This window comes from Diceros bicornis, chromosome 3 (genome assembly GCF_020826845.1).
Source record: "Diceros bicornis minor isolate mBicDic1 chromosome 3, mDicBic1.mat.cur, whole genome shotgun sequence".
Taxonomy (NCBI): Eukaryota; Metazoa; Chordata; class Mammalia; order Perissodactyla; family Rhinocerotidae; genus Diceros; species Diceros bicornis.
In genome coordinates this window covers 71514733-71538413 of record NC_080742.1, presented here as the reverse complement: position 1 = coordinate 71538413, position 23681 = coordinate 71514733, and the positions used below count along the sequence as shown (strand labels likewise).

Genomic DNA, 23681 nt, shown 5'->3' with positions numbered 1-23681 from the left:
GAAGGCAGATGGGACATGGTTAGCTGTGGTATCAGAAAGCCCTGCCTCACCCAGTTGGTGACAAGAAATGTTTCTGAGAGGCATTACCTACTCCTCAGAGTATTTCTGAAATGTTGGTAAATTCTCAGGGTGGATGTACTAGTTTAGTGGGTGCCAAAATCCAGACTTACTCAAATAAAAGATTTGCTTTACTTGCTTTATGCTCAAATAAAGGATTTTATTTGCTGCATATCTCCTATATCAGCCCAGAGCAATAAAAGCTCACTGAAATTCCCATCTTATTCCATTCATTCCTTTGTCCAACAAATATTTATTGAGTGAACACTGTGTACCAGGTCCTAAAGCCACATTGTAATTTTTAAAGAGTCAAGTTGATGATAGGGTGTAGTTACTGATCCAGAAATATTTTGGCTAATGGCTAGTGGCCGCTCTGAGACTCAGAGCCTTTATCCAAGCTCACTTTATTCTGTGAGCCTCTCCAGGAAGGATCATGGAGCATTCATTGCGGTACCCCCCACCAATGGGCCCAGTACATGAGATCCTGGTTTTGAACACAATTTATTGAATGGATTAACATGATGAGGAACATCCTGAGCAGATACCTAAGTGGCCTAAATGGTGAAACTAGAGAAGCGACTTCCTTTTCAAGGGAAACAAGGAGCTGGGAGAAAGCAATTTCGGGATTGGGAATGTGGAAAATATTAATACTTTACGCTGATTTTAGGGCCAACAGGAGTAGATATTTTAAGGAAGTTGTTGGATATTTTTCATTTGAAAATATATATTGAGCCACTATTATGGGTTAAGAAGTGGGTATATAACTGAACTAAAATGGTAGTGGAGTTCACAGCCTAGTTGGCAAGACAGACTTGCGAGCGGGCAATTATAGTACAGTGAGATAAATGGGGGAAGTATAGTGTGCCGTGAAGACACATAGGAGGATTCATAATCTAGTTTGCGAGAGGGAGTCACTTGAATGTTGTCTTCATTATTACTCTAAAGATCTAGCACTGGCCGGATATCCAGATAAAGCCTTTAGAGGAGCACTCAGAATATTCTATTCTTAGAGTCTAAGACCACTGGGTCAACCATTTTCAAATCTAAGACACAATTTCAGGGCCTGAGTGGTCCTGTACCTCTTCTGTGTGGCCTTAGGCCTTAGGAATCATTCTGATCATACCTCTAAACAAAGACTTATTTCCAGGAGTTGATCCAGCTGAATCAGGATATTTTGTGTCAGACATTGTGAACTTTCACACGCTGAGAGCCTCGTCTGTGCCCCCAGTTCTCACTCTTACTCTCTCTCTGTCTGCATCTCTCTTCTCTCTCTCTCTCTCCACACAAATTTCAACTCCTCAAAATTGATACTCATTTTATAGATAAAGAAATTAATTTTTTTAGAGAGATTAAGAAACTTGCTCAAGGTCACACAGCTAGTGAGTAGTAGAGTCAAAAATCAGTCTTATTTTAGAGGCCTTGTTCATTCTACCACAACATACTACTGTGTAACCTAATTTAAAACCACTTTTTTTTTCCTCACCAAATTCCAGGTCACTGGACCTCAGGGTCTAAATTTTCTTTTATGTCTCATGATTCTTTACATCATAGTTCACAGATCTCTTCATCAAAAGAGTTGTTCTGTTCTCTGAAGAGGAACGAACACCACAATGGGTGGGTCTTCTGAGGAGGGAGACCTCCCTGAAGTGGGTCTCTCTGAGGCAAATGTGCTTCCCTTTCCGTGCTCTTTGCGCTCTGGTTTTGTCGGCTGGGAGGAGCTATGGAAAGAGCACTGGGCTAAGTTGGGTGACTGGGGCCCAAGTCAATAGGTTCTAATCAATTGATTTCAACTTTGAGCCTCAATTTTCTCACCTGTAACATTGTCAAAAGCTCTCTTTCAAATCTGAGTCTCTTACTGGAGTTCCCATAATGTTGTAGGGAGGGAAGTGTTTTGTATGGTTGTATGTGTGGTGGGATGGGGGTGGAGGACTGCATTTGCTAGTGGATTTTCACTCCTAGGAGGAGGAAACCGTAGCCATTGACAAGGGTTTATCTATCTGAAAGAGTGGCCCAGTTCCCAGGGTTCACAGGCTGGATTTTTTTTGGCCCTCATCTTGTATCTTCAGCTTCATGTTTTCTTCTGGGTTTCAGTTAAAATGAATTATTTTAATTGCAGAAATCTTTTTAAATGGTTGAACTTTAAAATACATTATAGTCTTGTTGGGTCATATGAAATTTTATTTAGAAGATAAAAGAATAAATTACAGTTATTTTATTTATCCTGGAATATGAAAGGGAGGAGCTCTTTCATAATCTAATTTATATCACTTACTATAAAGTGGTTCATCTCTACTATCATTAGTGGGGATTATGCTCTCTATTTAGAGTTGAGGAATAAAGTCAATGATGGGTAATCCAAACACATACACAACTACATATTTCAAATTGTTTATTTCTTTAGCAGCAAACAGGAGCCTCATTTCCTATTTATTATTTTTGATATTGTAAATTGGGAGAGAACAAAGTGTTGACTGGCCAGTAGAATATGACCTGGTGCTTACTGTGTTATTCAAGCTTTCTATGCTTCAGGTGCCCATGTCTATACACTGTTGTAAAGTTCATACCATTAATTGTTCATAAGTGGGAGCTGATGTTATGTCATCTCATGATCTGAACCCAGCTACCTAAAGTTTGCTTAGTGCTGTTAAGAAAAGCACCGCATGGGGCTGGCCGGGTGGTATAGTGGTTAAGTTTGTGTTCTGCTTTGGCGGCCTGGGGTTTGTGGGTTTGGATCCCGGGCACAGACCTACGCACTGCTCATCATGCCACGCTGTGGCAGCATCCCACATACAAAATAGAGGAAGATGGGCACGGATGTTAGCTCAGGGACAATCTTCCTCAGCAAAAAGAGGAATATTGGCAAGGGATGTTAGCTCAGGGCCAATATTCCTCGCCAAAAACAAAACAAAACAAAACAAAACAAAACAAAACAAAACAAAACAAAACACCAAGTGACTCCACGGTTGCACAGGTTACTGAAGCATCTGTAGCCTCTTGATCCCACAAGCAGGGCATGTATTTGAATTCGTTTTCCAAGCAGGGTGTAAGGTGTTTTGAGCTATAATCTGGAAAAGGAGATTTAGGATGGGGAGGAGCAGATTTCAGGCATATTTGTTTCACTCAAAGGAGCTCTCTTGAGGGACTGAATCTGTGACCGTGGTCATCTCTGACCAGCTGAGCCAACTGAAGCAGATAAATAAGTGGCCAGCAATAAATCCCACCTCCCACCTAGGATGGTTGTAGATTATTAGTTGTAGACCCTAGGAAAGCTGGTTCCTTCTAGTAGTTTTCGCTCAGTCCCTGGGAAACTCAGCAAAAAAGTCTGCCTTCACAGATATGCCTTGGACTCTGTGTCTGGCAGTCCATCAGAGGACGTGACTTCTAAGGGCCCTGTTGTAAGAATTTCTGCTGCAGATCACAGAGACTTATGTACTGGAAACTGATACCAGAAGCACCCCAGCTGGTCTTAACTCCCATGATACAACAGAAGACCAGAGGTGACTTTTTACATAACTGTGTCCCCATCCATTCTGTTTTAAATTCCACCTGGATCTACCAGTGTGGAACAGAGCACGGGCTTGTGACCACTGGCTCTCAGACGGGGGCGGAGAATGGCATTCTGGATGTCCTGCTGTCCTTTGGTGGCCTGAAAAGCCTGTAAGAATGACAGACTTGGAGCAGCAGAGGAGACACTGGTAACAGAACCAGGAGAAAGAGCAGGAGTTGGAAAAGGATGCTGTCTTGCTTTTTAAATTCCCACAGCTACGAAAGTGAAATTTTTTTGTCTACTTGTCCTAGAAATTAAGGTTGAAGAAGCCTCATAAAGTGTTAATAGAAAGGGGCTTATCTTGAGGGGTATTTGTACAGATTATGCAAACTTTTTGGAATGAGGGAATAAAAGTGAAAACAATCCTTGACAAACAAGAGTGATCACTGTTGCCCGAGGGCACAGGCAACCAAACACACAAAACTGAAATATGTGGAGAGTGTTGAATCTTTCAATACCCTTTTCCAAAGAACTTTTCCTGAATTTCTTAAAACAAAACAACTCAATTAATGAATTATTATCAACTTTAATAAGTTATCAAGAAAACTACATCAAAAATCTGGTATTTACATTTTTTAGAGTACTATTTATGGAGTGATCGCTGGGCTGTCTATAATGGAAAAAACAAACTCTCTCTTTTTTTTTTTTTTACTAAAATCAAACAATCTCAAATTTTAAGAGAGAAAACTTAGAGGAAAAAGTCATTTAGAAAGAATTGACTGTGTCTGTCTTTTTCAACCTGTTGGTCCACATAACTACACTTAATTGTTATGATATGACACATATCCTTCTGCCAGTAAAAAGCCAGTTAAACATCAGCAAATGCTGAAACTGTTTTTGTATTCAAAGTTGTCATTCAGATGTTTAACCACTGGCTACTGTCCTCATTATGGGTGGGTAGCATGTTGCAGTGAAGTCTCAGTCTGGCCAGGCAACGAATACCATTTGGCATTTACTCATGTCTCAATCTTCACATGTAGGTGAATCACATTTAAACTTGACCTTAATTTTTTCACTTTTCTGACGGAAATCTTTAACGATTTCTTATTTACTCCTACCTAAGTTTTAAACCCGTTGGTTTGACTTCTAAAATCCTTCATTCAGGATTTGTCCATAGCAGTCATTTCCGATTAAATTCACTCTATTTTCTCATACTCGTTTTCCCTAGGCAGCTCAACTTCTTTCTTCTCCTTTTCACAAGCGGGGCCTGCATATTTCTATTTCAATTTCCTGAGAAACACTGCCTCCATGCCTAGAATTTTTTCTTCTTTCCTTTTCACTTACCCAAACCCACCTACCCATCCTTTAGGTCATACCGCTTCAGGAAGCCTTCCACAGCTAACCATATTAATGTCTCTCTGCCCAATTCCTACATCATCTGAGGTACCTATCAGAAATTTTATCACTTGATTTACCTTTGCTCTCTGATAGTTTTATGTGCTGTAATTGTAACTCGCTAATTAGATTACAAATGTCTTCAAATGAAAGAGCATGAGTAATTCTTTTGCAATCCCCATTGACTACTACAAGTCTGGGTGTGTAGTAGGCATTTAATAATGGTTGTGTTGTTGCTGTTTTAAAGACAAGGAATCGCTCATAATAGTGGAATCAATAAGTTGAGAGCTGTCAGCATTGACATAATCTACTAATTTGCCACTTTTCAATTGGAAATTCGCCATGACTTGTACCTAGTACATTGTGTTAGTATGTGCCACATGATTTGCACAAGTTGCAAGGGGACCACCAGATGGCTATGTTGAGAGTATTCACAGCTTCGGTTTCTGCTAGTGTTATAATCAGTAAATAAACTGATCCTCATAAATCTTTCTGACAAATCTCTAGCTGTGCCATGTGCTCCTTCCAGGTAAGTTTGTTGAGCCAGGCTAATAACTCAAACTCTTACTGGAGTCTCCTCCAGAGAATGCTTTTATTTGAGTAGGCAAGTGCTCAGAGCCCAGGAAATTTACGAGGCTTCAGAGACATAAACACAAACTGCGTACTAGGTGTGAGGTGTGTTCCAACTGCAGCTCTCTCACCTCCTGTTAATGATTATGGGACCGGAGGCATCAATACAAAAACAGCCGGCTCTAGGGCTCTCAAGTTCGCAATCTGATGAAGTCTTCTGGTGCCAGACCAACTTTTGGGGTTATCACATGGCTTAGTGAAGCAGCTTCCAAAATGGGCTGAAAACCACAATATTGATATACCGGGCTACATGCCAGAACAGAGCCTGAGTCCAGCCAACTGGGTAAAAGATTCCAGTTGCTACTTTAGCACCAGCGTATTGTCTGGAATCCCCAGGGCACACTCGTGAAACCAGCACCAGACGAATACAGTGGAGCCACTTTTTAATGCTGTTTTGGGGAGAGAACTAATATTTGCCTTTTAGGTTAACTGAGTTATGGCAGGCTTTGGCTGGAAGGAGTTTTCCTTCAGGAACTGATTTGGCCCTTAACATATCTTAATCTTACAGTAATTGTTGGCAGTCCAGGGTGGGGTTCAGTTCTGGCATCTTTTTTTTTTTTTTTTTTTGTGAGGAAGACTAGCCCTGAGCTAACATCCGATGCCAATCCTCCTCTTTTTTGCTGAGGAAGACTGGCTTTGGGCTAACATCCATACCCATCTTCCTCTACTTTATATGGGACGCCACCACAGCATGGCTTAACAAGCCGTGCATCAGTGCACACCCAGGATCCGAACCGGCGAACCCCGGGGCTGCGGCAACAGAATGCGCGCACTTAACTGCTTGCGCCACCGGGCTGGCCCGGGTTCTGGCATCTTACCCTTCATGCTCCACCCCTATCCTTGCCCCAGGGATTCTGATGGATAAAGCATGCACAGAGAGAACTGAACCAGTTTGGGCAAAGTATCAGCTTTATTAAGTGTAAGGCTTCCTAGTAGAGCTGGATTATGCAAAGCGAAGTTTCCTATTCCTTCCCCCTCAATGGAAGACAGCAAGGCTGATCCAATATATCCACCCAGTCTCAGATTGAGAAGTTAGGCCTGAGAGAAGAGGCTAGGATGAGGCAACAGGAAGTGGAGACGAGAGCGCACTCTACTTGAGGATGTCCAGGTCTATGAAGAGGGAAGGTGGAGCTATCTTACTTTTGAAGCACCATGGGTGATGGAGACCAAATGACTGGCCACTCTTTCTCCACAGGGGAGGAGTAACCAATAAGATGGAGAGTAGAGTACAGATTTCCTCACCATAGAAAAAAGAAATGAGAGTACAGAAATGTGGACTGAATTCCTCACTTCCTTGGGCAGAGAGAGCAAGTTGGTCAGTCCTGCCACTTCCTGTAAAATGTAGTGTTGCAAATCCTCAAAATAGATGGGCAGGCAGATTAAGATCTTTCACGGCAGCTATAGGCAGGATAACTATCATACAAATCCTCTCATTTCTGAGAAAGGCAAGTTATGCAGTGATAATCAGCAGCGGTGTAGGGAGTGGTTAGTACAGGGCACATGAATGCTCATGGAGCACCATCCGCTTCTGCGCTTGGAAGCCGTGGTCAACAGAGTGGTGTCTTCTTCTTCTCAACCACCCTGGATTGTACAGATTAATCCAGAGGAGCAGAGGGATGATTTCACCAAAAATCTTCGTGTCCCTAAATAACGTCCTCCTCCACTTTTTTTTTTTTTTTGTGAGGAGATCAGCCCTGAGCTAACATCCGCCAATTCTCCTCTTTTTTTTTGCTGAGGAAGACGGCCCTGGGCTAACATCTGTGCCTATCTTCCTCCACTTTATATGGGACGCCGCCACAGCATGGCTTACCAAGCAGTGCGTCGGTGCGCGCCCGGGATCCGAACCAGCGAACCCCGGGCCGCCGCAGCGGAGTGCGCGCACTTAACCGCTTGTGCCACCGGGCCGGCCCCCTCCTCCACTTTTTAAACCTTAGAACACATTATTTGGTTTATTTTTCTGCTTGTGGTTTCCTTTGGTAACATTACAATTAATTCATGATCCCTCACACATTGTCATCTCAGGCGAGCGGTCCAGAGCGTGCTGAGTGGCCTAGAGTAATCAATATGAGGTCAGAAATGTGGATGAGGATAAATCACAAAATAGATAATCAACAGGTGGCTTAAAATCAGTAGGCTAAATTTGAGAAATATATTGTAATATTGATGTATACAGATGCTCATAAAAATGTTCAAGAAATATTTTGATTCATTCAATATGCATAATTATTTGTTGACAGATTGCATAAATTTTCAGACTAGACAAAACACGCTATAGCAGCTTGTGCTCACATGTGAAGGAATATGCTATATTTTTTCAGGATAATTTGTCATTTGATTACACTTATGATGGAGGGTTATTTTTGTTAATTGCTTGCTTTAAGGTGTGTCTTGGGATTCAAAAAAAGGAAGAAAAAAAGGCGTTGAAAGTCATAAATACATTTCACAGCTGGAGAAAACAGAAGAAACACTTAGAAAGATTAAGCTCATGCAGCAGCGTGTATCTTTCTGGCTTAGTTTTACGCAGTAGCCCTCAGCAAGTCTTGGAATCTTTCTGTGCCTCCTTTCCTAATATTTCAACTCTACCGTTCAGTAATCTAATCAAAGGAGTACAACAGTGAATCAATGGAACTTTGCAAAGCAACCTAAATAAAATGATCGTCCCACTGAAATTCTCACAATACCATAGGTTTTAAAAAATCGTATATGTGAAGTAATTAAACAACTGTATAAGTCTTGTAACGAAAAACAGCAGTTTTCCATTTCTCTTGCCATTTACCTCTCCCCAGAAGTAATAACTTTAAGGTCTTTTGGCTGACTTCTTTTGGTATTCTGCACCAGTTTGCTAAATATCACACTTATAGTGTTACTTCTTAATTTTTAAAATTTTAGGTATGATCTGCAACTTTCCACTGTGGGAGTTGGGGGTTTGCTCTCTTTCACCCTTCTCACTCTCCCCCTGCACACGAGTACTGCAGTACGTGTAAAGGATGCTTCATATCCTTTATATTCCCAATATGGGTATCTCAAAATTGTGGTTAGATCAGCAGTCAGTTTTTATATTATTATGGCACATTATGTTATTCATGCTAAGCTGTATAGCATGTTATGATTATTTTCCTTTTCCTCATTTGCCTTTTTTCCCCATTTGTCTGGTTTCTATGTGCTTATCACAAATCCAACCCCAATCCTCACCAGTTTCTAAATCTCCTCAGATGAATCAGAAATTCTGTCAGTATCATCTTTTTGACACAGATCTCCCAGTGTCCCCTAACCTGTTCCAATCTGGAACGGTTGCCTCCACCTCTGTCGCCCAAGTGTTATCTGGGATCTGCTTCACCGTCATCCCAGAGCTCACATTTTTCTTGTGTCTATGTATAAAAACCTCATTTTCTGAATCATATATTTCTCAGTTTTGGTTTAGTCCTGTGTTCCAGTGGAGCACATGCTCCTGTAGCTTCCCGAGAGAGTGTACGTGAGATAAATTTCATGAGAATTTTTCTGTCTTAAAATAGATTTATCTGATCCTGGTAGTTTGGCTAGGCATTGCATTCTAGGTTAGCAATAACTTTGCTTCAGAATTTTGAAGACATTTCTCCACTGTTTTTTAGTTTCCATTGTTACTATCATAACATCTGAATATACTCTAATTCCAGATCCTTTGTGTGTGAATTTATATTTTCTCTGGCGTCTTTTAGAATCTTCTCTTTCTCCGTAATGTTTGGAAATTTCATGATGATGTGGGTATATTTTCATCAATTGGTCTAGATACTCAGTGGGTCATTGCAATATGAAAACTCATGTTTTTCACTTGCAGAAAAAACATTTCAGATTATTTTATTGATGATTTTCTCTCTATTTTCTTTCTCCTTTCTAGAACACCTATTTTGTGAATGTTGGATCAACTTTCTGATTCTATAAGTTTTGTAACTTTTCTGTCTTATTTTCCATACCTGTTTTTTTCCTTCTAATTTCTGTGAGGTTTTCTCAATTGTATTTTTATTGGTTTCAATAAATTTTTTTATGTCTGCTAGTATACATGTGTATGTGTGGATATGAATATATGTGTGCATGTGTGTGCATGTGTGTATGTATATGGCTTCCAAGAGTTGTTTTTTATGTTCTCTGCATGTTCCTTTTTAAGATTAAATAACATCCTGTTGTAATGTTAAGGGTATGATATCTTATCATTTTGAGCATATGTGTAAGTTTTACGTTACTGCTGTAAAAAATTCTCACAATGTTAGTGGCTTAAAGTAACACACATTTATTATGTTAAAGTTCTGGAGGTGAGAAGTCTACGATGGATCAGCAGGGCTGGATTCCTTCTGGAGGCTCAAGGCAAAAGTCTGTTTTCTTGCCATTTCCAGTTTCTAGAGGTTGCCTGCATTCCTTGGCTCATGGTTGCCTTCCTTACATCACTCTGACCTCTGCTTCTGTTGTCATATCTCCTTCACTGACTTGATCCTCCTGTCTCCCTCTTATAATGACCCTTGTGATTATATTGGGACCACGTGGATAATCCAGGAAAATCTTCTCATCTCAAGATCCTTAACTTAGTCATGTCTGCAAAATTCCTAACATATTCATAGGTTCTGGAGATTAGGACACTGTAGTGGGTTGAGTGGTGGCCCCCCCAATGATATGTCCACATTCTAATACCCAGAACCTGTAAATGTGATCTTACTTGGATTTTTGCAAATTTTATTTCCTTGCAGAAGTAATTGAATTAAGAATCTTAAATGAGATCTTCCTGGACTATCTGGGTGGGCCCTAAATCCAATGACAAGAGTTTATATGAGATATGGAAAAGGAGAAGACACAAAGATACAGAGGAGGAGGAGAAGGCCATGTGAGACTGAGGCAGACAGTGAAGCAATGCCACAAGGAACGTCAGGAACCACCAGAAGCTGGAAGAGATGAGGAGATATTCTCCCTTAGAGCCTTCAGAGGGAATGCAGCCTGCTGGCATCTTTTTTCAGATTTTTGGTCTCCAGAACTGTGAAAGAATTAATTTCTGTTGTTTTAAACCACTCTGTTAGTGGTACTTTGTTATGACAGCCCTGGAAAACCAACTTAGATATGGACATATTTGGGGAGGTCATTATTCTGTCTAACACAGAATTAATGATATTTTTTGCAATTTTCTTCCCCTTGCTTCTTCCAAGTTTTTTATTCTGTTTGCTTTGTCTCTATCAGTCATTTCAGTCACTTAATTTAATTACATCTGACTCAGATGTCTGATAATCCTTTGTTGTTGATCATAAGTGGAGTACTTAAAAGCCAATTAGAAGCTCTGAACATGTGGGTAGAGCTTATTGACTTTGGGTTTTATTTTAGGGAGATCTTGATGGGTCATTTTATTGGGGAATCTTCAATCTCAGTATATTTATATCTTGTTGCTTAGGCTGGTCAAGTTTCCCAGAGAAGAATATTGCAGTCTCCTGTTTTGATGATGTTGGCTAATGTTCTTTAGTCTAGTAGAGGAGAGGGCTTGAGAGGTTTTAGCATTCACTGTCTAAATATAGTTTGTGTGTGTGTGTGTGTGTTTTCTTATGACCAGCCTTGTGCTGAAGATTTAATATGGTCCTCACTGAAATAGGTTGTAACTTAAAGGGCTAAGTTTCTACACTGGGAACACTTGAACCAGAATAGAGGACAACTTTTATTCCTGGGAGATGTGAGAAATGCAAATAACTAGTGAGTTACAGTGGTTAGGTTTATTCCTAAAACAAGAAAACCCTCATGATTCTGAAGACTAAGCTTAGAAAAGGTCCTTTTCAAAGGGCAGTTTCAAAAGTACCACTAATCAGATTAATTAGTACAAATAAGATATTTTCCTTTTGCGACTACAATTATGCTCTCTCTGATTAAGAGCATCTTTGTATTTCGTCAGCAATGCAGTTACTTAATGGCTGTAAAACCAAACACACATCTGGGTAATTGAAAATTTTAGTTTTCAACTGGAGACTATGATTCTTTGTTGCCTGTTTGCGGCATATCCTCTAAGATCTACTTCCTGAATTTGTGGTTAAATTCTAGACCATTCTGGCTGACTGATAATCATGACATCTGCCACCATTTCTTAAGGTTTCGAAACCTCCTCTTTGGTTCTCCCCTAATTCCGCTTGCTCTCATTTCTTATCTTTCCTTATTCTTCTCATGTTCTGTTTCCTCCTCCTTTTTCTTTTCTTTTCTTCTTTCCTTCTTATAACCTGATAGACAAAACTACAAAATTGGCTTACTTTCCCAACTGATGTTCTGGCCTACTCCCTAAAAAAGCTGATGTTTCTGGAATCATAAGAATGGGTGGTTTAAGTGGCTGATGTTTCTGGAATCATAAGAATTGGTGGTTTCAGTGTTCGAATCCTGTTCCTCTAAGAAAACTTTCACCATTGGTCGTCTTTTAGTTCAGCACAGAAATAAACACTGCAAAGTAGAGCACACTGTTTGGGTAACAGTTATGCTTTTTATTTGCATGAAAAGAACAAAAGGGTAGAGGTTTTTGTAGTCCACCCTCAGGCCACTAAACTACCTTACCTCTCTGGAGGCCAAAGACAATGGGCATATCTAGTCAAATTTTTAAAATCCTTTAAAACATAGAATTTCACCACCGTGTTCTTTAACCCTCCTAATCTTTCAGGGAGCATGCACGTCTTAGAAGCTTGATGAATGTATGTTCTCATATAAATGATCTGTAACAGTTGTTTGGAGGCTCTAGAAGGGGAGGACCATTGTTATACATCTGATTGAATAACTCCTTTTCTTTCTGAGAAATGCACCTTCCTGGAGCCGTGAGAATGGGTAAAACACTTAGGATACTCCGCCCACCAGAGCAGCCAAATTGATCCTGGCAATCCTTGAGATAGCTGGCATAGCAGCCAGATTATTCAAATCCTCTAAGCGATAGAGGATGAATATAAACTTTTTATTTCCATTAACAGTTAAGCAGGTGACTGAGTGTTTCCACTTTAACAATGCTTTACATCCTTTGCCATCCTCTGGTGGCCTGCTTTTAGATGTAGTGGGCTCCTGCTTGGAACTACAGTGCAATAAAGCACAGCCTTTTGTTGCTCTGGGCAGTGGTGGAAACCAGCAAATGGAGAGATAGAGGGGGCAGAAATGTGGTGTTGATTAGGACTTCTGACTAAGCTGAATTGGTAAGATGCAAAACAATGGGAAATGGGAGTAGCCCAATCGGGTCATCTCTGAAGTCCTCATCTCTCCAAGTGAATAATTCTAATTCCTTTAGCGATTCCTCAGAGGTAGTATATTCCAAGTCTGTTGCTCAGCTAAGCGATTTTAAAGTTCAACTTTTAGAAGTGAACTTGGCACAGCACGGCACTCAGTCATAGTGGACCATTGGCAGCCAATGCCCTTTTCTTCTCGGGCTCCTATTTCTCCTGGAGATATCATCTTCACACAGGATTCTCTTCAAAATTATGCCCCATCCCCTAATTTACTCAGTGCGTGGAATTTTGCCAGCTGTTGGGAGAGAAATAATGTGATTAAATTCACTCATACTGCAAATGTCTAAGAGCCTCAACCTTCCAAGGATAGTAGCATCTTAAGAGACCCTGGAGGTTAATGTAAGTGATTTCACTAATTGAAAGGATTTCAAACAGAAGAATCTAGTAAAATAAAGAATTGTGAACACAGCGGGGAGCCATCTGGTAACAAAGCAAGAAAGCTCTCCTTTTGTTCTTAATTCCAGACACAACTTTGTGCAAAAGTAAGAGTATCTTATGGCTTGTAGTCCTTTTTACACTTCCCAGTTTCATATTTAAAAGGCATATAGAATGCCATTTGCAAAATTAAATTGCTGAAGAATATATCTACTATTTTGTTTTAGGAAAAAATATGCAGGGCAATCTTTTAGTTAATCCACTCTTGCAAAAAGTTATGGAATCGATGAGTGTAAAAGATGCGAGTACCTCTTTGAAACTCACCAGAAACAGATGTCTCTCTACCTATGCTTTTCAGTGAAAATGTGATCCCTCTACCCTTAGCGTTTTCAATTCCATAATTAAATTCAGTTGCATTGTTAATGTACTGTTGACATTAACTTATATCTCATATACACAAGACTGGGAATACACATATGTTAACTTGAAACAGCTGTTTGCAAAATTACTACAATATGGCCAATACTTCTTTTAACCATTATGTCCTTCCATTTAAAACATGATTTGCATCTGTATGCACTTATTATATATAAAATTAAAGGAAGATTTATGACATAAAAATGATGAATTTTGATGCTACATTAATATTGCATTTGACAATAGTACAGTAGAAAAAAGAAAGTTAATAGAATATTTCTACAGATCAGAAGTCATGCCCCATTGGTATGCATGCCTGAAGGGCAGGGCCTTGTGGACCTCTTCCCACACATTCTAGGATCCAGTTAGCAGACAGCTCTAGATGGGGTGTCGCTGTAGCTTCTCTCTTGTCTTGTCTGTTCTTGGGAATGGCAGAATCTTTGGGATAAGTTATGTGATGCTTCTTGCTTCCCCCATTTCTAGATTGCTGTTATCTGGAATTCCACAACTAAAAATGTCTTACTTTGTCCTTTCTTAAACTTCAGTACTCTTGTGAGGGCTTGAGGTATAAGGCCTGATGATTCATGAAACCTGGGCGTGACTTCATCACACCCTTTCCAGTTTTGATAGGGGCAGGGCAAAAAGAGCATCAGCAACTGCAGAGATGAGCCATGAGTGAGGTACAGCCTGGAGCACCGTAGACCTGTGTGGACGGCAAGCCTTCGGGCCCTGCACCTCGTGTTGGCAGCTCCCGGAGCACCACACAGCGTCCTCAGAGTCCAGGCAGGCAGCTTCCGAATGTGGCTCAGACCTTCTCCAGCTACCTCTTTCATGCCTCATCTCAGTCTCCAGGGCACAATGGGAATAAACAAATAATTGGTGCTTGCCAGACAGGGTTTCAGGAAGTGATAATGCTATCTCTAACATAATGCTTTGTCAAAGCCTCTTAGGCAAGTTCTATTTCGAGCATAATTTCTAATTCCAGAATATGCTAGAATTTGTTAGTGCATTTATTTTTTCATTTTATAAAAATTCATTGACTCTATTTTCTTTGCTGGGCAATTTATTCCTAAACTGAGAATGCAAAGATTAAAATACTAAGTGAAAGAAGCCAGCCACAAAAGACCACATATTGTGTGATCCTATTTGTATGAAATATTCAGGATAAGTAAATCTATAGAAACGGAAAGTAGATCAGTGGTTGCCTAAGGCTGGGGGATGGATGAAGGGATGGGTCGAGAGTCACTGCTATGTTTCTTTTTGCGGTGACAAAAATGTTCTAAAATTAGATTATGGTCATGGTTGCAAACCTATGTAAATATACTAACCACCATTGAATTGTAGACTTTAAATGAGTGGGCTGTAGATGAATTCTAAACTCAGACTTTAAATGAGCGAACAATGTAAATTGTATCTCAATAAAATCATTAAAAATAAATAATAAATAAACACAACCAAACAAGCAAAAAAGTCACTTCCTTATGGAGTTGACATTCCAGGGTGTACAAAATATTAAATGGATGAAGAAAGGTAAAGTCTGGCATAGGGGTAAGTAGAGAGTGCTAGGGGAGCATAAGGAAAGGATACTTTGACCCATATTTGGGGAATCAAAGAACGATTCCTGGAGGAGATGGCATCTAAGCTGAGAAGTGGTAGATAGAAGTTTGGGGGAAAAGTATTTGCTGAACTTCTATGCTATGTTAGATACTGCATGAAAGACAGATGAATAAGAGTCAATCCCAGGCCATGAGGGGCTAAGGCTAGTGGGGCAGGATATAAATAGGTGGTTATAGATAATTATTATATAATGTGGTAGTGCAACTACAGAGGTAGGCACAGAGACTGAGGAAATAACAAAAAGGGGAAATAAATCCAGTCAAGGAGATGGAGGCTGAATAAAAATTTGAGAGGTGGGGGACAGTTGTGTTTTAACCTAACGAGCTTGGAACTGTGATGTTGCCAAGTGCCTTCCACCCAATGGTGGCCTCCGCCAAAGCTTACAGGATTCCATTACGCTGCCACTTCCTTCTCACTCCTCATCCATGTCAGCATTTGCCAATGGGAAAGCCCTGTGAGATCAGAGCCCCTCAGGAAAGCTGTGAGGTGGAGAGGAGGGCGAAGAGACAGAGCATGTGACAGGAATCCCTTCTGAGAGTGATTCCTACAAGCCTGTGGATACATTTGTTATTAGTAGGGCACGGAGCGGCCCTGTCCTTACTTTCCCCAAGGTCCCCTTGTAGTGTTAATAGTGGCAGCCCTCATGACTCTGCAGTCAAACCTTTCCTAGCTTCTTCTCATTCTGATGATTTCTGGCACTTTCGTCATTTGTCACCTCCGAAGAGAAGCATGTGCCAGACACCTCCCTGGCTCTGCTTGGCAGAGGCCTCCAACCACGTTCCCCACATGTCCAGACAAGCACCTCACTAAGGCATCCAGAGATAGAAACCTGTTATTCTAAAGGTTTTATACACTGCTACAAATAAGAAATAAGAGGAATGTTTTAAAGAAACGAATACAATGGATATACGATTATTTGTATGTGTGTATGCACAAACACATATTTATACACATATGTGTGTATGTGTATTTATTCAGTATGAATTTTTATTTAAAATAATCCAGAATTCCTGTTTCTGAGTCCCTTATTGGACACACTCTGCCTAGACACAAACCAGGGAAGGCTTGGTTTTGGCTTTCATGTCTGCAGAGGCAACATAACAAGTTAGCACTCCGTGGTGAAGGGAAGGCATTTATTTTCACTGTATTTGATAAGTTTACTGAAGAAGATGCCCAGGGAGGCTTCCATTGAAAGACAAATTGACTTCCAGAAACTCAGAACTTCAAAGACTGATGATGATCTCAGGAAACAGAAAAACACTACGTAGGCCAATCACTCACTTGAGACTGCTCACTCTTCTGGGAAATAGGAACCTGAGATACAATGTCCACATCAGCCTCATCTCAGAATCCATAAATAATTCATGGAAGATATCAATTTATTTATAAGATATGTGGCCAAGAGAGAGTTCCGGTGTTTACCAATAACATGGCCCTGAAAACTCCATCCTATTGAAATGATTCCTGTTTTTGGCAGGAATAACTTGTGCTAAGGTTGTATCCACACCCTTTTAAAAACATGCCATTGGTTTTGCATAACTAATGTGAACACTGAAATGGGGACTCTTGAGAGACAAGTATGAACAGAGACCAGGTTTTCCCCAGGGGGTATGCACATGTGGTGGAAACTGACGAACCCAAATCTATGCTATTTGATGACTAAACTCATTTTAGGCTACAAGGCATTGTTTCAATTTTCCCCTGTACTATTCTTAATTCAGACCAAATTTTATCTTACAAGTAGAAGAAGTAGCTGCAAATAATTTTATGCCCTGCCAATGACATAGGCACTGATTTTTAACAAAAGGCTCATAAACTCTTTTTATGATACTGTAAAACTGGAGAGCTCATGCCCATTAAAACATAAGCTTCACGTTACATGTAATTAAGGCAAGAAGGGGAATGTAAAAATGTAAGTTTTAAAATGTATCTTGTATTACATATTAAGTGCACACAGAAAATACTGCATAAGTTCCATTTCAAAAGCAAAGCTGAGGACAAGCAGGAAATGTCATGGTAGGTGAATGATTCTGTGAGTGAAAAAACATTAAGTGAAAAATGTGTTGCTATTTCAAGTTCTCCAGGGGATATACTATATTGATGGTTAGAGGTCATTTTCTATTTTTCCTGATTGTAAATAAGAAGGTATCATTAAAGTCACATTCAGCTGCTATTTGGTTGATCTAGGTTATAATTTTTGGTCTAATAAAGTTTGAAAATTATTATTTATTTTTTCCTTAGGAAGGAGACCCTCCAAAGTGACTTGCGCATTAGGAAGAGGTTTGAAGAGATGTCCAAGGTCTGTCAAAGGCAGCTGGAGAAGGTACTCATAATTTTTATCCAGCCCAGAACTCAGTGCGGGGGGAGAAGCTCTCTCCTGCGGTTAGGGCCTATGCTGTAGCCCCACTTTCAACCCTGCTCTGATTGTGATGGGCCTAATGGATTAACCTAAGCCATGTTCGCTTCAGTGTTGGCATTTTGTACCATCCTCTCACTTCTATGAATTTACTGCAAAGGGATGTCAAGAATTCTGAATCCCAGATCTTCAGCTATTAATGTAAGACGATCTACTGGAGACCAAACCACCTCTTATATCTAAGTGGAGATTAGTGGATATACGATTGAGCATATATTACAACTTATGCCCGTTTTATTTTAATGTTCTTAAATTTTTTTCCTAATATTCAAATTCATGATTTAATTTTAAAAGCATACAAATTATAGACTAAATAAAAAATTAAATAATAGACTGTAAGGAAAATTAAAATCTTGACCTTAATGCCACATACTGAGATTTTAACCTATAGCTTTTGAACAGATTTTACCATTTAAAAAAATGGAAGTACAATTGAGCAAAATATATAAATAAATCTCACATGCCATCACCATTAACTCATTAGCCTAGCACTAAAAGCTGCATCAAATTGATGTATTTCACCAGCCAACCATAAAATAAGAAAAGTCACTACATAGTTGAGAATCCATTGAAAACATTTTATATTTATGAGTTATGTTACTTCTGAATTCTGATGTAGCAATAATCAATTGTAATTACTTTGTTTTTTAAAAAAATCTAAACATTTTAATGAATTTTATAGGAGTTACTTTTTCATGTAATAAAGATAAAAATACAATGCTGCACATAAATTTCCTAAGAATATATCTTGGTTAGATATATTAAATGTCTCTCCATAACCTAATCTAAAGTGCAATTTTTCCCCCGGATATATTACACAAAAAGTTGGAAAAAAGACTTTTAAAAACTAAATAAAAACAGTTCTTTGCAGAGGGTGCTATGGACTTGGGCAAAAAAGCCAGTCAGCATAAATCAAATTCAAAACCTAATCTACCTAAATATGATGACCCTGTAGGAATCTTTATAGTGTTTTCTCTAAAAGTGGTTGTTTTAACCTTGTTCTTAGTTGGATTTAAGTAGTTATCTTCATTTACATTGCAAATAGACTTACAAATTGTAAATACTCTTGATAAGTTTTAAGAATTAGTGTTTTGATTGTGTATTGGGTGTGATAAAGCATAGTCATCAGACATTCAATAGAGCCATAAAACAAATTCTTTATATTTCAATGAACATAAAACAAATGGAGCATCATTTTAGGAGGACTGCATGGTCTATATCAGTTAGAACAGAATGAGTTCTACAGCCCCCTACACCCGGTGACTGAGTCATAAAAGAAATAGGGAAGTTGATAATAGCATTTACTGCAGCAATAAAAACATGATAAAAGGCTCTTTGACAGTATGAAACCTTGGAAGCCGTGCCAAATACAAAATCTAGTTTGTCGGGACTGGCAGTATCCTGCTGTCTTTAGTAGGTCTTTGGGTTTCTGACAACCTCTGGTTCATCTCTTTAAGCTGAAGTGATCTATCAAAATGCCTTAGTTTCCAAGAGCAATCAAAATCATTTGAACTTTAAATACATATTTTAAGAAAAGAAAACTACGGTAGCATTTACAGAACAATTATCCCTTGATTCAGTCAAAATGGTAGAGTCTGCTGTAGTATCATTTTGCACTTGGATACATGTTTTTGAAGTTATCATCCCATATGAACTTAGTTATATTTGTTAATTTTAAATACAATAACCCTAGCCACTGATTTGATGACAGTTTTCGTTTCTTTTTATAAGATGATAATTCAGAGACAAAAACTTTAGATACTGATGATTCTTTCAGTATTTGCTCAAATTAAGGAACCCATAAGATAATATTTAACAAGATCTTAACCCTGATCATCTCTCTAGGCTCTTAACCTTCTTACTATATTAGATACCAGTCCCCCCAACCCATGCATTAGGGCTTTGAAACAACTCCCATTGGGTTACATAATTTTTGACCAGTTTCTGTATTTCTTCTTGGAATCTTTTAGTGAAATGGAACTAAAATAAGAAACTTGAGATGCATAACAGCATTATTTATTTCCCATAAATGTTACCAGAACTATTTCTACCTCAAAAATCAGTGATTTCTTTTAACGCTTTCTAAGTGGAAATCACTCTTCTGTAGAGAGGACTGCTAGGCACAGGGGCAACTAACTCGAGGAAGACTAAATGACCCAAGTGTAAACTTACCCAGCAGGAAAGGTGAGCCCTTCTTTTTCATATGTCCCTACAGGATCCCATTGGCCTACCTGGATGGCTGGCAATTAGCACACCTGTGCCTTTAAACACACACACACACACACTGTGTCAACAGTGATGCTTGGAAATGCTCATGCAGTTATTCTTGACTTTCAATATTATAAATGTTTTCTTTAGTTTAGTTTAGTTTAGATTGGACACTAATCAATTCTTACCAAAAATAATGCACTTCCTTTAACTTTTACATCTAAAAATATGTCAAAATGCCTATTCCTATTTTTTTCCCACTCAAATTATGAACTTTTAGGCACACACAAATACACGTGCACACACATACACACACCTATTTCCTCACGGTAAAATAAAATGTAGTTTTTTCAGTTAAGGAGTAATTAAAATGATTCCTAGCATTCTTATCTTTAAAAAAAAAAAAGCTTGTCATTGCACTATGTTCAAAAGCTTTGGTCATTGTACAGCAAGGAGTTTATCTGATCAAAATTTAGAGAATATCAGGGTTGGAAGGAACTGTATAGTTAATCTTATTAAACCACACTCAATACTTGAATCTGAATGATAATATCCTTGCCAAGTTGTCACTGTTTGCATGGTTGGATACCTCCAGTAAAAACTGAAAATAAAAGATGCTCTTGGAACACAGACTATTACTAATACGATATTTATTAATACTATTATTACAATTGTTTCTAAAATCCATTATTATTTCAATGATGAAGAGGTAAATGCCAGACTAACCTCAGTCAGACGGTTATTACAATCAGGTTGACAGTAAATTACAAGAAACACCCACTGACTATAATCCTGTTATAGACTATGTAATACACTAAAACACAATGGAAAGGTGGCATGAATTGATGACATTTTATATCATTCAAAAAAAACATTGAAAACCTAAAAATAATGCTTGCATATAGCTGCAGATACTAGAAAAATCTTTCATTTTAAAAGCTAATTCTGTACCATCCTTTTTAAAAATCTATCATCTGTCAGATGCAGATGTGTATTGTTTATATCAAGTGATATTTGTGCTTAAATATAATTTAAGACAGTTAAATATAAATTCATGTATACTTTCATACAAAAATATATATAAAAATAGAGTATTTAAAGGAGGTGGATATTCATACTAAGGAACTGATCAATCAAAATAGTTTTATTTTTTTGTATGGTAATGAAATTGAGGTATTTGTACATTTGGTAATTTCAGCCATGTATTGAATTGACCCGCTCAGCTTTTTTCCCCCAAAATAAAAATAATCCTTTAAAAGCAGTTATGACTGTGAGATGTAATCTCACAATACAGCATTTGTAAAATAATTTACTATTTTGAACCTAACATACAGAAGAGAAAGTTCTCAATACTAGAATTATTTGTTTTATAAGTATGCCACAGTTTTAATACAAAAAAATTTTATGCCTACTCTAAATTTGAATTAGATACAGTTGCTCAAGAAAATAAAAATACAGTTACTGGTAACCTAGTAGTATTTGTGGATGTACACGAATGCCTTATGTAAATAAATGCCTATGCACTTGCGAATGCCTAATCCTTTGAAAAATATTTACATAAAATGTAATTGTGCTCTTAATTCACATAGGGCACTAATGGCAAACAAAAGCTTTCTTAAGTAATATCATCAATGAAACATAATAAAGTAATACATGAGGAATTATATTTTGTTCTTCCCTTAAAAATTATGTATTTAATCCATTTAGATTGCAGTTACCCGTCCAAGTTCACAGACAGGATAGGAGGGAATGTTTATGAAAAGTACAAAGAGTGCAAAGTTAAATATATCCGTGTTTTAACTGTAAAATATTACATTTCCTAGCTCTCTCATAGAATCTCTTTGAATTCCCTTGTGGGCATTCCTGTTCTTTTCTTTTCAATTATAAAATTTTAAAAGTATAAGAAGAAATATTTTTCATAAGCATTAGATTCACAAAGGCTAAGCCATCATAAACTCCCCATTTTCTCCTAGTAAAGGACATAGAGCAATCCTTACTTGCAACTGGAATGTAATTGCTTTTCCTCTTTTCAGTATTAATGTACCCATAGAGAAGATAACACAATACTCAAGAGCGTTATCCTCTTTTTTCCACACAATTCAAATGTCTATATTTCTCTTTATCAGAATGCAATACCTGGCCCACAGTAGTTCTAGTTTATGATTATAGTTCAAATAACCTTTTTCTAGCTCTATCTTTCACTTTGAAAACAACAAATTTTCAAGTGCACATCTTGACTTTATAAAGCTGTAGAAAAAGTGTTATTATTACTTTTTTTAGCATTATGTGTGCTGTTGTGAACACATGTGCTGGTGTGCGTGAGCACGTGCAGTGGATCCAAAACGCATGAGTTGCACAGGATTTGGTTTCTAGACCAGCGTCCAGGTGAGTGGCTTGTCTCCAACTCCAAATTCAGTCCTTCTCAGGAAAGTCTACACAGTTCTTTGACTCGCACACATCCTGCTGAGGAGGATTTCAGAGCAAACCTGGTTAATTGGACCTTTGACATGATACGGTGATTGAAAGTTTGTTGCAGAGTCTTGTTGTCGTTTGCTTTGATTGCTGAAATATTTTCCCACAAGATGATTTCTTGATCGTTTCATTTTAATAAAGTGATACTCTGTGGATAACTTTGATTTCACTACCTGCAAATAAAGAACAACAAAAATAGTGAGACAAAGTCAAGGACATTTAAGCCCTGCATAGAGCAGTAAAACTAACTCACAAACTTGAACAGCATCTCTATCACACAGATGTTTTCCAAAGGACACAAATATGATTTACACAACCAAGAACCAGAGTGACTTATCTTTCAAAAAGGACCAAAGTCAAAATTAGAAATTCTGCCACTTTTCTTCCTCAGAGCAGCTGTCCCCACTGCAACTAAGGAATAGTCTCAGATGATTTCTCTACCACACTGCTCTGTGTGCGTGTGTGTGTGTGTGTGTGTGTGTGTATTTAAGCTATACGTTAGATGCTAACATATAGAGAAGACACTGACGTGTCTTTCCTGAGGCGCTGATTCAAATATGGTACTCTAAAGCTGCCATGGCACCCTTTAATAGAATGGCAACCAAAACTATTTTCAGAGAAAATAAAAAATATTTTCCCATTGCACATCCATAATCTGACACTGTTACAATTAGTGGTTGCATTTTTCTAGGCACTTAGTGTGTTATGGAATCTGAAGGAGCAGCCTATGCCCTATTAAGCTAACAACTTTATATATGTTTGTATATATGTCGCTATATTTTTATCTTAAAATTTTTTGAATAGTCAGTATTATAATCATTTGTAAAGTATAAATCAGTATATAGTAAAAAACTTCCTTCCCATCTCTGCCACCCCACCTCCAGTCGCTCAATTCTCTTCTCAGAAGCAACATATGTTACTAGCTTCTTTGTGATTCCATTCACGGATATTTTATATCAGCAGACACATTACAAACAAAGAGGCCAGATTTACTCTCTATTTGTAAAGTTTATAATAAGTTTCCCTGATGAAATCCCATAATTGTTGGCTTTAATCATTGGGTTAATGTAACTCAAGTTGTTAACACCAACCGTCAGGAGGAATGAGGTGGGGACGAAGACAGAGATTGGGGGAGGAGGGTTGGGAAGTCCGGAGGAGAGCAAGTACTGGCAAAGATGTTTTGCATGTCTTCACAAATGAATGAGAAAATCATTAATTCCATCACATTAATGCAATTATAAGACATTATTTTCAGTTGATATGGACACAAAATTTATAATTGATGACTAATGAAAGCAACACTAACTCACATGGAAATTTTTTCTATTCTTTTGAGTGCTACATAATGATTTAAGTACAT

The 23681-nt window shown here is 38.3% G+C and overlaps 1 protein-coding gene across 1 annotated transcript in view; it reads right to left on the bottom strand.

The window, feature by feature from the left end:
* Positions 1-20500: 20500 nt before the first annotated feature.
* CPED1 (cadherin like and PC-esterase domain containing 1) overlaps positions 20501-23681 on the bottom strand; it is a 266766-nt gene continuing 263585 nt past the window's right edge. The window contains exon 23 of the mRNA XM_058529011.1: positions 20501-22494. Coding sequence (XP_058384994.1) covers positions 22282-22494 — 213 coding nt within the window. The 3' untranslated portion in view covers positions 20501-22281. The remainder of the gene's footprint in view (positions 22495-23681) is intronic.